Source organism: Culex quinquefasciatus, chromosome 2 (genome assembly GCF_015732765.1).
Source record: "Culex quinquefasciatus strain JHB chromosome 2, VPISU_Cqui_1.0_pri_paternal, whole genome shotgun sequence".
NCBI classification, from domain to species: Eukaryota; Metazoa; Arthropoda; class Insecta; order Diptera; family Culicidae; genus Culex; species Culex quinquefasciatus.
Window position 1 is genome coordinate 116,174,940 of NC_051862.1, and position 15,574 is coordinate 116,190,513.

Sequence of the window (15,574 nt, forward strand, 5' to 3'; positions counted from 1 at the left end):
TTCGATTGGAACCCTGAGAGTGACATTTCGCCTCTCCATATAGGCTCTCTAGATTCAGTAACAGTTTCATTCTCAACTTAATGTTAACATGTTAAGGTTAATTTTAACATTCCATAGGTCGCCTTCCTAAGGTGTCGTGATAACGTCCAGTTTGTGACGATACACTACCTTCCCTTTACTAAGCAATCGATTACAGAAGGGAAAAGATTACCAGTTGTGTTGGTCCGAGCCGGGATTTGAACTCCGATCTACCGCTTACCAGGCGGAAGCGTTACCACTGGGCTACGCGGCTCGGTCACGATTGGTGATTGAACCAATAAAAACACGAATAAAAATTTGAAATGTTCACCCTATCAGCGCTGGAGAATGTCACAAACAACACACTGTTTTAGTAGAGTTGCTGTTCGCCGGTTTTAGATTGGGTGCTTTCCCCAAGCCTGAAAAAAAGTGTCTACGTGGTTTCTCGTTTGGTGTTGGGTTATTGTTGCAACAGCTGCCCACTTTTCAAATTATGTTCCATTTCTTCACGCTTCAAGTGTGGTTCAAGTGATTTTTTTCCGCAACAGTGAACACAATTTTTATTACCTTGGGATAGTTTTCAGCCGTGACAAACTGTCCATCAAGCCCAAGCAGTATCACAGAGACCAGACAGATGATGACTCCAAACAGCATAATTGTGTTGCAAACTGGATGCGATGTCTGGATGACTCTGTGGAAGAAAATAAAAATGCATGTTATTTTTTTACATTTTTGATTGATTGTAAATTAGTTTTTGTAATAATTTGACTGTTTATTCATTATACAGATATTGAACTATGCTTTGAACTATGTTTTTGAAAATATTTTAAATTAGTTGCTATAATGGCACATCGGCCCTTTTTAACAAACACCCAGCTGATGTTCCTAGTCTGCTGCACATGTCGAGCTGTCTGTCAAATTGTTGATCCTCTTGTCGGGAATGAAATCTAATCCCTACCCGGCGCCACATGACATTTACCGCATAGTGATACATAGTGCATCATCAGACGAAGAGACCGAGTCTTGCTGAAACTCACCAACCACCCACTGCTGGCAGAACTGCACTTTTGCATCATACATCATACGGAACCGAGACTCCTTTTCAGTCCTATTCAGTCTAGCATGTCCACTCCAGTGACGTGTGATATGATTGGACTAGATGGCATTATGACGTTACTAATCAGATTCAAGTTTGAATATCTCTGAATAGATATATCTAATGAATATAAATCAGTTTAATTAAGTCTGGATGAAACAAGTCTAAACTACATAGCCTTACTCGGTGCGGCAAAAAAGAAATATGTATACTCTAAGAAAAGTTTTGTTTTTGTTCAATATATATTTATTTTATAATTGAAAGATTGAAGAAAAGAGCAATTAATTGTTTTCTTTAAAAAAACCGGCGTGACCTAGCCAGCAAGATGACCACAATGGCTTCTCAAGATTTAAAATTTATCGCCCAAACCAACAGCACTTAAGAGCCAATTTTCACCCTCTCGTTTTTTTTTTGTTTCTCTAGGGTGCCTTTCCATCTGCGAGGCGAATGGCAATAAGTAAAGTGAAAGGGAAAACAAAAGGCAGCAATTTAGAATAAGTATGAATAGTTGGAGAAACAAAAGAACACTTCTCCGCTGGGTGACAGAAGCAGCGCGCTTGATTTTGCATTTGCATTTTCAAATAACTTCCGGCGTGCTCTCGCGTCGCAAAAAGCAATCGCAAATATTTTCGAAAAATCCACGGTTAAGCGGTATTCAAACCCTCCTGCCATCAATGTACTAGAATGGCACAAAACGGTCCTGGAGAAGCATGACAGACGAAGGGCGCAACTGTTTTCGGTCGTCAGTTTGCGAGGGAAAATAGCGCTATTCTTATTTATTCAAGAGGATAACGTCATGATTCGAAATCCGGACACTTAGTACCATATTATTTATGTTATAGCTGGCAAAAAAATCATGTAATAAGTTGAAAAGGTACAAATATCATCAGGATTTAGTACAAACAGTCAGTTTTAAGAGAATGCATGCAAAATATGTCTTTTCAAACAATTTTTCATCAGAATTTCAAAATTAAAATGACTTGTTGTGCTTCGAATCCCGGACACTGTTAAAAGCTGTTTCGAAATCCAGACACTTTTGCTTCAAATTCCGGACACTCGATTTTGCTTCTGAATCGCACAAATTTGGACTGAAATGTTACTGAATGGCATTCTTTAGGTCTCAAATAAGCTGTTAACACCGAAACAATTGATAGTTTATATAAAAATTTGCTGGAGTTTAAGGAAATCAAAAACATAAATTTCTGCTTTGCCTTCCCGGTGCTTCGGACGCCTATGAAACATTTCACGTGAAATGTTTCGCATTTTTGGTAAACTTATAATTTTATTTTATTTGATTGTTTTGGCACTAACTACATTGAACGCTGAATGAAAGTTAATATTAGAATTCATCAATTAACACAGTTTTGACATTCATAATGTGAACTTATATCCAAATAATTTATAAAACTAGTTGAAGTGTCCGGCTTACGAAGCGTCCGGGAATTCGAATCATGACGTTATGGTTTTTCGCAGCCACATGCAAACTGAACCGAACACGCGAAGGTTAAATTTGGATGAATAAACGAAAGTGGGAATGGGGTACTAGGATGGAATCCAAAATGGTTTTTTTCAGCAACACATTTTTTGGGTTCTTTTTTGGGTCCCAAACAACCTCTTAAAATTTGGGAGCGGTTGTTTGAGCCCATAATTGGCGCAAAGCGAATGAAGTTTGTATGGAAATTACTATGGGGAAACTTGCATTTTCACATTTTTAATTTTAAAAATTCATGTTTTATTATTTCATGAAACTAACACCGTAGAAGTTTAGCCCTGAATGTCCTGAACAACTCTTCCAAAGACAGTATGGTGCTAACTTGCTTCTAACAAAAGTTACAGAGTGTTCAAGAGAGACATTTCGAAATACTTGGTAAAAATCATACTTTTTGTCAACACTGTCAAGTCAAGAGGAATCTTTCGCAAACTATAATATATTTGAGGATTTGGGGTGCAACTTAACTTAATAATGTCTTCTGAACACTTTTTCACGTCGAATATTTGAGTTTCATTGATTATTTCAATACACTTCTTTTGAAAACTCTTTTTTATGACGCACTTAGCACCATACTTTCTTTGGGAGAGTTGTTCAGGACATCCAGGGCTACACTGCTAAGGTGTTGGTTTCATAAAATAATAAAACATGAATTTTGTAAATTCAAAAATGTGGAAATGCTAGTTTCGCCATAATAATTTCCATACCAATTTCATTCGCTTTGCGCCAATCGTGGGCTTAACCAATTGCTACCAAATTTTGGGGGGTTGTTTGGGACCCTAAAAGGGACCCAAAAAATTTGTTGCTGATTGGATTTTAATCATTTTCAATTTTCCCATATAACTAGATTCCACCTTAATGCGGTACACTCATATCAAAGAACTTTATCATACAATTTGATTACGATAATCTGACAATTATGTGGCGTTCTACCTCTCATCGTGTCATGGTGGTCGATACTGTAAAGGCACTGGCTTTTAAAGTGAATGATATTGGGAACGATTCCCACTTTTTCTTATTTTTTTGTAATTTGTAATTTATTGGAATTTAGTACAACACTTTGTTTCAGGTTTAGGAAGGACGTTGAGATGATTTCTTTAGATCGAAAATTAACGAAACAAATTAACACCTAGCTCTAATTTTGTAAATGGCTTCTCAAAGCACTTTTGAATGCTTATAATGTTGGTTTGACCTTAACCTCTGTTCCAGCTTGACATCTCAGCAATTAGCACTCCAGCAGGTCGTTGTATATCCCGACGTGCAAAGTGTACCATATACGAAACGCTGATAAGACCCGTCGTCCTCTACGGGCACGAGACGTGGACGATGCTCGAAGAGGACCTGCAAGCGCTTGAAGTTTTCGAACGACGAGTGCTTATTACGATCTTTGGTGGTGTACGTGAGAACAATGCATGGAGGAGAAGAATGAACCACGAGCTAGCGCAACTCTATGGCAAGCCAAGCATTCGGAAAGTCGCCAAGGCTGGCCGGATCAGGTGGGCCGGACACGTCGCGAGAATGCCGGACGCGCAGGTTGCGCGCCAATCGAGCCAGACTATCAATCCGGTGAAGTTGGTGTTCAATACAGAGCCGGTTGGAACGCGGCGGAGGGGGGCGTAACGTGCGAGGTGGTTAGACCAAGTGGAGGAAGATCTGAGAAGTGTGGGAGTTCCGAGTCGGAATTGGAGAGTAGCAGCCCAAGACCGAGTTCAGTGGCAGCGCATGACCCGGGGGTTGTCTGATCAGTAAAAGTAAGTAAGGTCGTTGTTATCAGTGCTGTTAAACATTTAAATTAACGAAGTTTAACTTCAGCCGTCTATCGCCAATAGCTGAGGATTTTGTTGAAAGCTATCAAGCCGGATTCATCGTGGGGAGATCGACGACCGACCAAATCTTCACTGTGCGACAAATCCTCCAAAAATGTCGCGAGTACCAAGTCCCCACGCACCACCTATTCATCAACTTCAAAGCCGCGTACGACTCAGTCGATCGCGAAGAGCTATGGAAAATTATGGACGGGAAGCTGATAAGACTGACCAGAATCACGATGGATGGTGCTCGGTGCTGTGTGAAGATATCGGGTGCGGAATCGGACTCGTTTCCTTCACTCGGGGGGCTTCGGCAAGGCGATGGGATTTCTTGCCTCTGTTTCAATGTGGTACTGGAGGGTGTTATGAGACGAGCGGGCTTCAATATGCGGGGCACGATCTTCAGCAAGTCCAATCAGTTCATCTGCTACGCCGACGATATGGACATTGTTGGCAGGACGCTCAAGGTGGTTGCTGATGCGTACACCGGCTTGAAGCGGGCAGCAGAAAAGGTTGGGTTAAGGGTGAATGTGGCGAAGACAAAGTACCTGCTGGCAGGAGGAACCGAGTCCTTTAGGGCTCGCATTGGACCGTGCGTTACGATCGATGGCGACGAATCCGAGGAAGTAGAGGAGTTTGTGTACCTCTGATCGTTGGTGACGTCGGACAACAACTGCAGACCGAGCTTGTTGGCGGAGAATCGTGCAGCAGGCCAAGCTAATGGTGTAGCGCCAACAAAAGTAAAAAAGTAAAGTAAAGTAACTTAACGGAATCGTTAAACGTTAACCTAAACGTGAACGCGAACGGAGCCTACGTTGATCTTAACTTTAACGTGAAAGGAGCACGTTAATTAACGCGTTAATCCCCAACTTTGAAGGCCTGCATCTTCCAAACGGTAATATCTAGCGGGTTACTTCCAGTTGCATTTTATGGGCATTGACTATGAGTTCCCGGTGAGATAATTTGTTCAAAGTGGCCACCGGTACCGGTAACCCGGAACATCCGTCAAGCATGTTTTTATAAAGCTTTTGTCATTCAATCGACATTTTAGCTTATTTTATGAAACGTACTCAATCTGCCATTTTATTTGCAATTTTATTGCAATAAATTTGGACAGTGGATTTTTGCAAACTACAGATTGCTTAACTTTAAAGCAACCATTAGCATTGATTCTATTATTATTGTTGATATTCTAAGGGTCGAACGCGTTATTTGCGTGCCCATGTATGTATTCCCATATGTTACTCCCTTTTAATGCCACACAATCTTAGTACATTAAGACGGAGTTTCCCCACGCCGCTTATAGAGCAATAATAAACTTCTAGGAGAAATTGAAGTGTGACATGGATTAAGTTTGTTATCCACCCAGTAGCACATACACAGCAAAAAAAGGTGAATTTTGGAATATTGAAAATGTGTTAGGTTGAAAATTACCTCTTTTTGAGTAATATTACCTAAAAGATGTGTAAAAATGTGGACCAAATGAATAATCATCAGAAACTGATGAGAATTGATGTTCTTTATTTTATTAACGTGACTTTAACCTAATTTTCTGATGTAATACAGTCGAATCTCTGGTTGTCAATATCCAAGGGACCGTCGAGGAAGAGAAGCAGTTTACAGTTTACAGAACGCTGCAAAATGAAGACTCGATTGATATTTGTTTTTTTCTTGCTTACCAGCTATGGGAGAGAATCATGGCAACGTCCAGCAAACAAAAACAAAGAAATGCCAAACTCCCTTCAAAGCTTCGTTTCTCAAAGAAAAATGTCTACGCAAGCCATGAGAAAGTGAAATTATTGACAACTGAAATAGATGTTTAAAGCAAATTGAATCCAAGGGATCGTCGAGGAAGAGATCCTTCAAGCAAGAGAAAATATCGAGGAATAAAGACAATCGAAGTATGCAGTTTGAAGGGACTAAAGAATTCATCGGTACATGGAGCAATATTGATATCGAGAAGATCGTCAGCCAGAGAGTCGACTGTATTACACTTTTTTTGCAACAAAATCTGTCACCATTTCCTAATGAATAGGGTACGTTATCCATTAGTGGACCCCTTTCCTATCGTGGACCCTCTGAAGGGTTTTTGATGAAAAAATCAATAAAATCCCAATTTCAAGCGTGTTTTTGCCTGCAAATCTTTTATTTGGCATGTCCAGCATTATTTAAAACAATGTTGATTGACATTGAATTGTCCTTTTTGCCAAAATAAGTGTTTTGAGTTCGACTTCTGAAATCAGCCATGGCCACTAGCATTTTCACAACAAAACAGCATTTCTATTTTATGATTGAATTACTATCCATCCAATCATTTTTTACCTGGTTATTTAACTTCAGTAAGTCGAAATAATGTAACTTTAATTAACTATACTAAAATAAAGCGAAGAACTGCTCATTTTCAAGCAAAAATTATAGGAAAATATAGGACAACGAAAATCCTAACTTTTCCAAAAGGACCTCTTGAGGACCTCTGTTAATTTAACCTTCAGAAATGAAGGAAACTGTGTATTTAAGCAAAAGTTTCTCTTAAACATACAATAAATGCTTGTTGTAATCAACCTAATTGCATATTTTTCAATTATGAGTATAAATATAGCTGTTTTCATGTTAAAAGTATCAAAAATGCTGAAGCCGTAAGAATTTATAAAAAAACTATAGTTAATTATTCTTAACTGAAGCATCGTAATAAAAGTTTGAAATGATATTTTATAATAATAAAAACATTTTTTGAAAATAAACATACGTAGTTTTATCAGCAACTGTAAACAAATCTATTGTTTTTTTTCGGTAAACTATTTATTTAATTTATATGGAAAAATGTGCATCGAGATTATTTTTTTTATCATTTTAATGTTTTTATTGTTTTAGAAACGTTTTCTTTGATCTTTTTCAGAAATAAATTTGTTTAAATATATGTTAGGTTTTTTGATGTTTTAAGCCAAATTTGTTAACAAAACATATTTGTTTATGATGGAAAATCCATCTTTTATTCATTATATCTATCATAAGACCTCCACCATGCATCAAAACACTAAATATCGGTTAAATTTGGTATAACAATAATAATTTTCCTATAGTGGACCCGGGTCCACAATCGGATTATGGACCCGGGTCCACTATAGGAAAAGGGGGTCCATAACAGGCAAAAAAACTTTTTTTTTCAAATGGCTATTTTTCTGCTAAAAAACAAAATTCTGATGAAACAAATAGTCAAAATTGTTCAAAAGACTTCAGATTTCATAGTTTTGTAGAAAAGGTTATGAAAAAGTGCTTAAAATAATGAAAAATTGTGAAAAATGCGCATCGGCTCTACTAGGGGGTCCACTAATGGTTAAAATACCCTATTACCATAATTTTTTTCTGTGTACTTACCTCCGGTGTCGGTGCCATATGTTGAACACGATGAGTGCTAATGCCACCACTATCCCACAGCTGGAAACGGTGCTCATGCAGATGAACAGTGGCAACGAAACAGTTCTCAACACGCGCCTCACGATTGTCCTGTCCTGTGGAACCTGAAACAAGCAGAAGGCCAGAAAGGATTAAATGATGAGTACGCAAATCTTGAAACTATTTGTCCTAGCACTTAGTTCGGTTGAAATTGAGATTGTTGGCGAGCAATGCCATTTCACTCTCATGACATGTTTTGCAAAATGTTGCACCTTTAAGTTTATGCTTATCATAAACCTACCTATGCAACGATACAGTGTGATGTGGTGTAATTTGGTCTTCTTCATATTTATGAGTAATGTTTTACATTCAGTACAACTTTTTTGTTTTCAAAACATGAAAAAAATAAAAACCATTGTTCTTTGCATGAGGATAACACGTAATTTGGGTTAACATTTTCGCCTGTCAAGTATAGCATCCCGTTTTCAAGACTAGAAACGTTTGGTTGTGCCATCCTCTTGACACATACGGTACTGCTCACGAATGCTGTTGCCTGCACACTATGTTCCATTTACCAGCATCCCTCCCTTTTTTTGCTTTTAGTTTTTCTCCGTACCCGAAGGCTGATATCACAAAAGAAACAGTATGATGAAAAATGCATTCACTCACGGCAACACTTACCTTGCCACCGTCCCACTTCTCCATGTCGAACCAGGTGAGATTGTCGGCCTGTGTGTCATAATATCCTAATTTGTAGTACTGGCCGTCAATCATCTGTTCTATTTGTGTTAAAGCTATGCGATCACCTTGTGAGCTGAATGCCACCCAACCCTGAAAAAAAAAGAAAAAGTGAAACGAGTGTAAACGATCTGTCAGCATTATGAGACATGTGACGACGAGCCGTCAAAATCAAGAAGCATGTTTTAGAATGATTTATCCGGAAGTGAGTGCAGGCGACAAGGAAAGGGATACTTTTGTTCAATATGAATTTTTGAGATTAGTCTATTTGAAGACATTATATTTCTCCTGATCGCATAAATGTCCCATACGCATTTTTATCGCATCTGAGTTATTGATGCAGTTTTGTACAAAATCGTGTGCTCCTTCAAAAGAGCCTGCAACAACCAGTACTTTGTTCTAGAAATCAGGAGGAAATCCAGTTTTTTCACGAAAACTTAACACGTAGCCTTATAAGAGTGGCCGTGGCTGACTGGTTGTGGTGTTCGCTTTGTAAGCGAATGGTTCTGGTTTCGATTCCCATCCACTCCCAAAAAAAAAAAATCAAATTTCAAGGCCTACTATGCAATGTACTGTTGAAAATTTATGGTTAAGTAAAACATTTGCTATGCAATACAGAGCTTTCCAACTTAAAAATGTGATATCTCAAGAAATATTCAATTTACTCTGAGGTTTTGATCGAATTTAATGTAAAAAACTCTCAGCAATCGAATGCAACTGTCAGTTAGTAAGTGCTCGTCCAAAGGGTTAAAAATGCATTTTAAAACTAAAAGCGCAAAATTTTTATATCTGGCAACACTGTAAGTAAATTTTGAGTACGCCATTCGATTTTACGTCAAAAAATCTTCAAATATGCATACCCAAAAGTTCACTTTTTGTAAACTTTTCTCAATAATCTCAGAAAAAGAGGGGGGTGCCACGGGCGCAAGGGTGGACCAAATGTCACCAAACTTGGGATTCTTTGTTTTTGGGACAAAAACAACCCCCATGCCAAATATGAGCAGATTTGGTGAAGGTCGATGTTGGACGCGTGGTCACTTGGGAAGGAATGACCCAGATTTAACTTGTGAAATCTAGCGAAAAGAGAGAAATTATTCAATTACGATACCAAGTAAACAACCATCAAATTATGCGTACACAATCTGGTTAAACGTTTTCTCCACCACTAATCAAAGCTTCGGTATGAGGAAACACACTACCACAAACCGTGAGCCGCCTGAGGTCGTTTATTTTTAAACAGGTGAGATGGTTTGGAATTTCACCACGAACGGCAAGCACCGAGACATCCTGTATGATTTATTGGATCGGTGCACATCGCACATTGGAGCCTTTATGTTGCTCCTGCTTCTGTTCCTGCTCTAAACAAGGAACATATTGGGATGCACTATGGCTTCAAAGGTTGCTGGCGTGGTGTATACTATGTGCACCGGGAGGAGGACTAAAGGAAGTCAGCAAATTCTGAGCATTTAGGACACTCGGTGAGTATAATGCGCAATGATGTATACTGGTTGGCAATCTGGACGGTATATCATTTTAATGGGTGTTGTAATGTTTTCCCATCGTAAATTATCCTTTCCACACTCCTCGTGAAGTCTAGCTTGTGTTGTCAACCTTTCGTTCGATGCGGTCGCTGTGGAGTGAATATAAGGTGGGTATGGTCCACCATTTCCTGACATTGGCACCGACTGTGATACCGATATCAAACATAAGACCCTATAGGAATGTATAAAACCAACATAGAAGCAAGTCAACGGTGAAGACGCCGACGTTCTTCACTATTTCAGACATGCTGAGGCTGCCTTCCGGGAAAATAAGACGTGGAGTATGATAACGTTTTATGCAAATAATTATACAGATTTTAATGTGCTATGATAAAGTTAAGCCAAGGTAAACAGCCACCATGTCAACTGAACGTCAACGGTATGAGCGACAGTTAAACAGGGAATTGTTGGCCGCATACCAGTAAAATTGAAAATGAGAAAGAAATAAAGAAAATGAGCGTCACTTGTACCAAAAACAATGAACAGGTTGACATGCTTAGTTTTAATTCAAAATCAGCTCGCTGTCAATGTTTTTATAAATTACACAGCACGACAGATACACGTTAATGGTATGATTCTGAAATTGAGCAATTCTCTACGAAATGGGCCGATTTCAAACATTTTTATTTTTTGTATTTTTTGATTTGGCTCAAACTTTATGGGGCCTTTCCTATGACCAAAGAAGCTATTTTGTGTCATTGAACATACAAGTGAACATACAAGTCTCCATAGAATTTTGGCAGCTGTCCATACAAAAATGGTATGTAAATATTCAAACAGCTGTAACTTTTGAGTGAATTTTCTGATTCGGCAAAGTTGTAGGTATTGTTTGAATACATAACTCGGTGGTAGATTTTTCGACCATACTTCTCTATAGCTCAAAAGTTGCGGGTTTTTGTCTCGAAAATGAAAAATTATGTATTTTAGGAAATTTAGTTTTTATAAAAAAATCGGCAATCTTTTTTTCCGGGTTCCTATTTTTTTCTCAATAGTACTCAATACCTACAGCTTTGCCGAAAACACCAAATTGATCTATGAAGACTTGTATGGGTGAACCAATGACACAAAATAGCTTCTTTGGTCATAGGGAAGGCCCCCACAAAGTTTAAGCCAAATCAAAAATAACAAATAAAATCCATTTCTGATTTTGGTAGAGAGTTGCTCAATTGTTAACATGTTACTAATAACACTGCACTGGAATCTTTCAAGTAACTTCTCTTTAGATTTGAATCTACGTGATTTTCTAGCTGAGAAGCTTAAACTAAACTAAAACACAGATTTTAGAAGTTTTGATGACTGACAACTTTGAAGAAACAAGTACGCTCAGTAAAAGTCATGCATCGATATTTTTTCGGTCGTGCTGTGGGTTATCGAATTCAAACGAAGTGGTCTTACCGAAACTCCAAGAAATTGCGTGGAATTCATAGCCGAGTAGATGGTATTGGCTATCACTTTGTCGGTGTAGGTGAAATCTTTGAGAGTCTTTCCAATGTTGCCTTCCTTGAGTTTTTGCATAGTCTTGTTGAATGCTAAGGCCACACTCCACACCGCGTCGTACGCAAGTGGTGCTTCTTGGTACCCTTCCGGGTATCGATTGTGACTGATGTCGTATCCTTCCTCTATCAGTGCGTCATTCAAGCGTTTTCTGGAATCAGAAAAAAAGTTAATACTCAGATTTTCAGGTCAGGACCATATTTTTTGGACATAAACCAGAAAAAAAACCTAGAATTCAATAAATTAATTTGACATAAAAAATAATAGCGAAGAAATATTCAAAATCACTTTGATACAAATTTAAACCAAAGTTGGAAAAAAATAAACAAAGGAAAAGTCATATAAATATTCAACACTGTTCTGAACTGAAGTGTTGGGAGCAATTGGGGTGAGAAACATAATCCACAAGCGAGAGTTTTCTATGAATTTTGCCGCGACCGGCCCGCGGTTTATCATCGTTATAGGCATTATCGCCGGTCGGCGCTTTATCTCTTCGCTTCGGATGGGACTTGATGCCTGGCACTTGGCAGACCCAAACACACACACCTCTCTTAACGAGGAGACACCATTTGTTTCGGCATCCTGAATGATATGGCGGCCGTCATGAATCGTTTCATGGGTGACCGCTTTTATAAAGAATAAATCATAGCGCTATAAATCTACTTGATGATTTAGTTAGATATTTCTGGTGGTTTTGTGATCGGGTGACCGTTGTTGAGGCGGGCTATTAAATCAACAAGTCAGCTGAGTTACACCCGGCAGATTAGGAGCAAACTGAGTGGATTCAGTCAATAAATTTGCATTGCTATGGGAATTTAATTTCATTACTTTACGCAGAGTAATATTAAAACAATTTGAAGTTAATAAATGAATGTGAACAGTTAATAATAAAACGAAAAATACAATAAAGGTGAAGAGCATTGAGCCATACCATTCAATAAAGACATATTAAATTTCAAACAAAAAAAATCCACTCAAAGTACAAAGATTTCATCAACATTCTTTCGAGACCATGCGCACCAAAATTTGCCTGTTCCATAATTGTGGGATGCTTTTGTATTTTCTACAATTCCGTAGTAACAGTTCAATAGGACGAATCTGCGTTTGTAAACAAGCAGTCTATCCCCCTTTTTGACGTGAACTGTGACTTGAGCAAAAGGGATAGACTGCTTGTTTACAAACGCAGATTTGCCCTATTGAACTGTTAAGCTAAGAACAAGATTGTCCGTTCGACGCAGTGGTGAACGCAGAACGCTGTGCCAGTTCGATTTTTCCATCAACTGTCAGTCGAACAATCTGCAGGGGTTGCTTTGTTCAATGGTCGATGACTGGCAGGTTATGATGACAGGCGCAAAATTTTGCGTTTGCGTTCAGGCCTGACGGACAATCTTGTTCTTACCTTTACTACGGAATTATAAAATACCGGAACTCAACTCTTATTTCTGCTATATATTGTTCGTACTGCTTACTAGGGGAGCTTTTTTATTGCGTAACGCAAAAATTTGGATTATATACACTTATTGTATATATACAAAATAAATGTGAAGACATTTAGTTGTATTATTTTTGAGATATAGAGTAGAGCGGGGCAAAGGTTCGCACCTAATGACCATCACTCTGTCACCGATAACCATACAATATTTCAGAATCGGCTTATTAACCGAAAGATACTCCTATCACTTGCCTTCAAAGCATAGTACTAGAGAACCAGGCAATTGCTCTAAAAAAATGATGTGCGTACCTTTGCCCCGTATGTAAAATTAATTACACTGAGTTACTTGAACAAAGTAGTACCTATATAACTAAAGTTTTATTGTTAGGGTTTAAACCATTCTTTTTTTGCATAAGTTTTATTTTTTGATCCGATTTTGGTAGAAATATTATTCTTCGATGATTTTGAATCAATACTATCAAAAATTAAAGTTATAAAATGTGTTTGAATTTATTTTCATACAAAAATGTATGGAAATTTTAGTGCATATGTTTGCCCCGCAAATTTTGATTTGTGAAACAGATTGTTAAAAAATAAGAAGAAGAGGAATTTCAAAGATTCTTTAATGATTTAAAAGGTAATTGGCTAGACTAAACACTAGTTAAATGGTTTCAAAGATTTCGTGAACATTATTTTGTAAATTTCAAATATTAGATTAAAATGGTCAAAAAGTGACTTTTGCCTTCCTCCCTGAGGTAAGGCTATAATCCTGCTCTGAAAATGAACTTTTTATTAAAAGCTCCTAGACCCACCTTCATGTATACATATCGACTCAGAATCGAAAACTGAACAAATGTCTGTGTGTGTTTGTATGTGTGTGTGTGTATGTATGAATGTGACCAAAATTCTCACTGAATTTTCTCAGCACTGGCTGAACCAATTTTGATCGAACCAGTTGCATTCGACTTGGTTTAGTGTCCCATAAATCGCTATTGAATTGTTTGAAGTTTCGATAAGTAGTTCAAAAGTTATGTATAAAAATGTGTTTTCACAAATATCCGGATCTCAATTATATGCATGTAATCGATGTCCGAATCCATCATCCGACCAACCGTTGGTTAGGTTATCAGAAGACCTTTCCAACAAGTCCAAAACATTGAAGATCTGGCAACCCTGTCTCGAGTTAAGACCACTTAAGTGATATTTATATACTTTTTTGAAGCCGGATCTCACTTAAATGTATGTAAACGATGTCCGGATCCATCCTCCGATCAATAGTTGGTTAGGCAATTGAAAGGCCTTTCCAAAGAGTTCAAAACATTGAAGATCTGGCCACACTGTCTCGAGTTAAGACCACTTAAGTGATATTTATATACTTTTTTGAAGCCGGATCTCACTTAAATGTATGTAAACGATGTCCGGATCCATCCTCCGATCAATAGTTGGTTAGGCAATTGAAAGGCCTTTCCAATGAGTCCAAAACATTGAAGATCTGGCAACCCTGCCTCGAGTTATGACCACTTAAGTGATATTTATGTACAATTTTGAAGCCGGATCTCACTTAATTTACGTAAACTATGTCCAGATCCATCATCCGACCCATCTTTGGTTAGGCAATTGAAAGGCCTTTCCAAAGAGTCCAAAACATTGAAGATCTGGCCACACTGTCTCGAGTTAAGACCACTTAAGTGATATTTATGTACTTTTTTGAAGCCGGATCTCACTTAAATGTACGTAAACTATGTCCGGATCCATCATCCAACCCATCGTTGGTTAGTTAATTGAAAGGCCTTTCCAATGAGTCCAAAACATTGAAGATCTGGCCACCCTGTCTCGAGTTATGACCACTTAAGTGATATTTATGTACTTTTTTGAAGCCGGATCTCACTTAAATGTACGTAAACTATGTCCTGATCCATCATCCAACCCATCGTTGGTTAGTTAATTGAAAGGCCTTTCCAATGAGTCCAAAACATTGAAGATCTGGCCACCCTGTCTCGAGTTATGACCACTTAAGTGATATTTATGTACTTTTTTGAAGCCGGATCTCACCTAAATGTATGTAAACTATGTCCGGATCCATCATCCAACCCATCGTTGGTTAGGCAATTGAAAGCCTTTCCAAAATGTCCAAAACATTGAAGATCTAGCTATCCTGTCTCGAGTTAATGCCACATAAGTTATATCTGTGTTTTTTTTCTGGATCTAAAAAAAGCTGAAATGTGTGTCCAAACCACTCATTTTACCATTTTTGGTAAAAAGTGAGGAAGGCATCAACCACATAGGTGGATTAGGTTAGTTTTTATCAATAACTTAATCAAACTTTATTTTTTTTCATTTCATATTAGTAATCGCATAAAATTTACACTAGAACAAGTCGAATGCGTACTTTTGTCTCGTACTACTCTATACTTTTCCTGTCATTCTTGAACGACGAAATAGCCTACTTTTCTGTACCAAAAATAACATAATCGAATAGCAACACTTTTCAAAATAAATGCTGAAAAGTTCTACTTTTCAGCACTCAAATGGGTGCTGAAAAGTTGAACTTTTCAGCACTTGTTT

The 15,574-nt window shown here is 38.0% G+C and overlaps 1 protein-coding gene across 1 annotated transcript in view; it reads right to left on the reverse strand.

Moving 5' to 3' along the window:
- The window catches only part of LOC6046465 (gamma-aminobutyric acid type B receptor subunit 1), a 203,096-nt gene that overhangs the window by 27,874 nt on the left and 159,648 nt on the right, over positions 1-15,574 (reverse strand). The window contains exons 8-11 of the mRNA XM_038258438.1: positions 11,479-11,728; positions 8,486-8,635; positions 7,787-7,929; positions 586-709 (exon numbers count right to left, since the gene is read on the reverse strand). Coding sequence (XP_038114366.1) covers positions 586-709; positions 7,787-7,929; positions 8,486-8,635; positions 11,479-11,728 — 667 coding nt within the window. The remainder of the gene's footprint in view (positions 1-585; positions 710-7,786; positions 7,930-8,485; positions 8,636-11,478; positions 11,729-15,574) is intronic.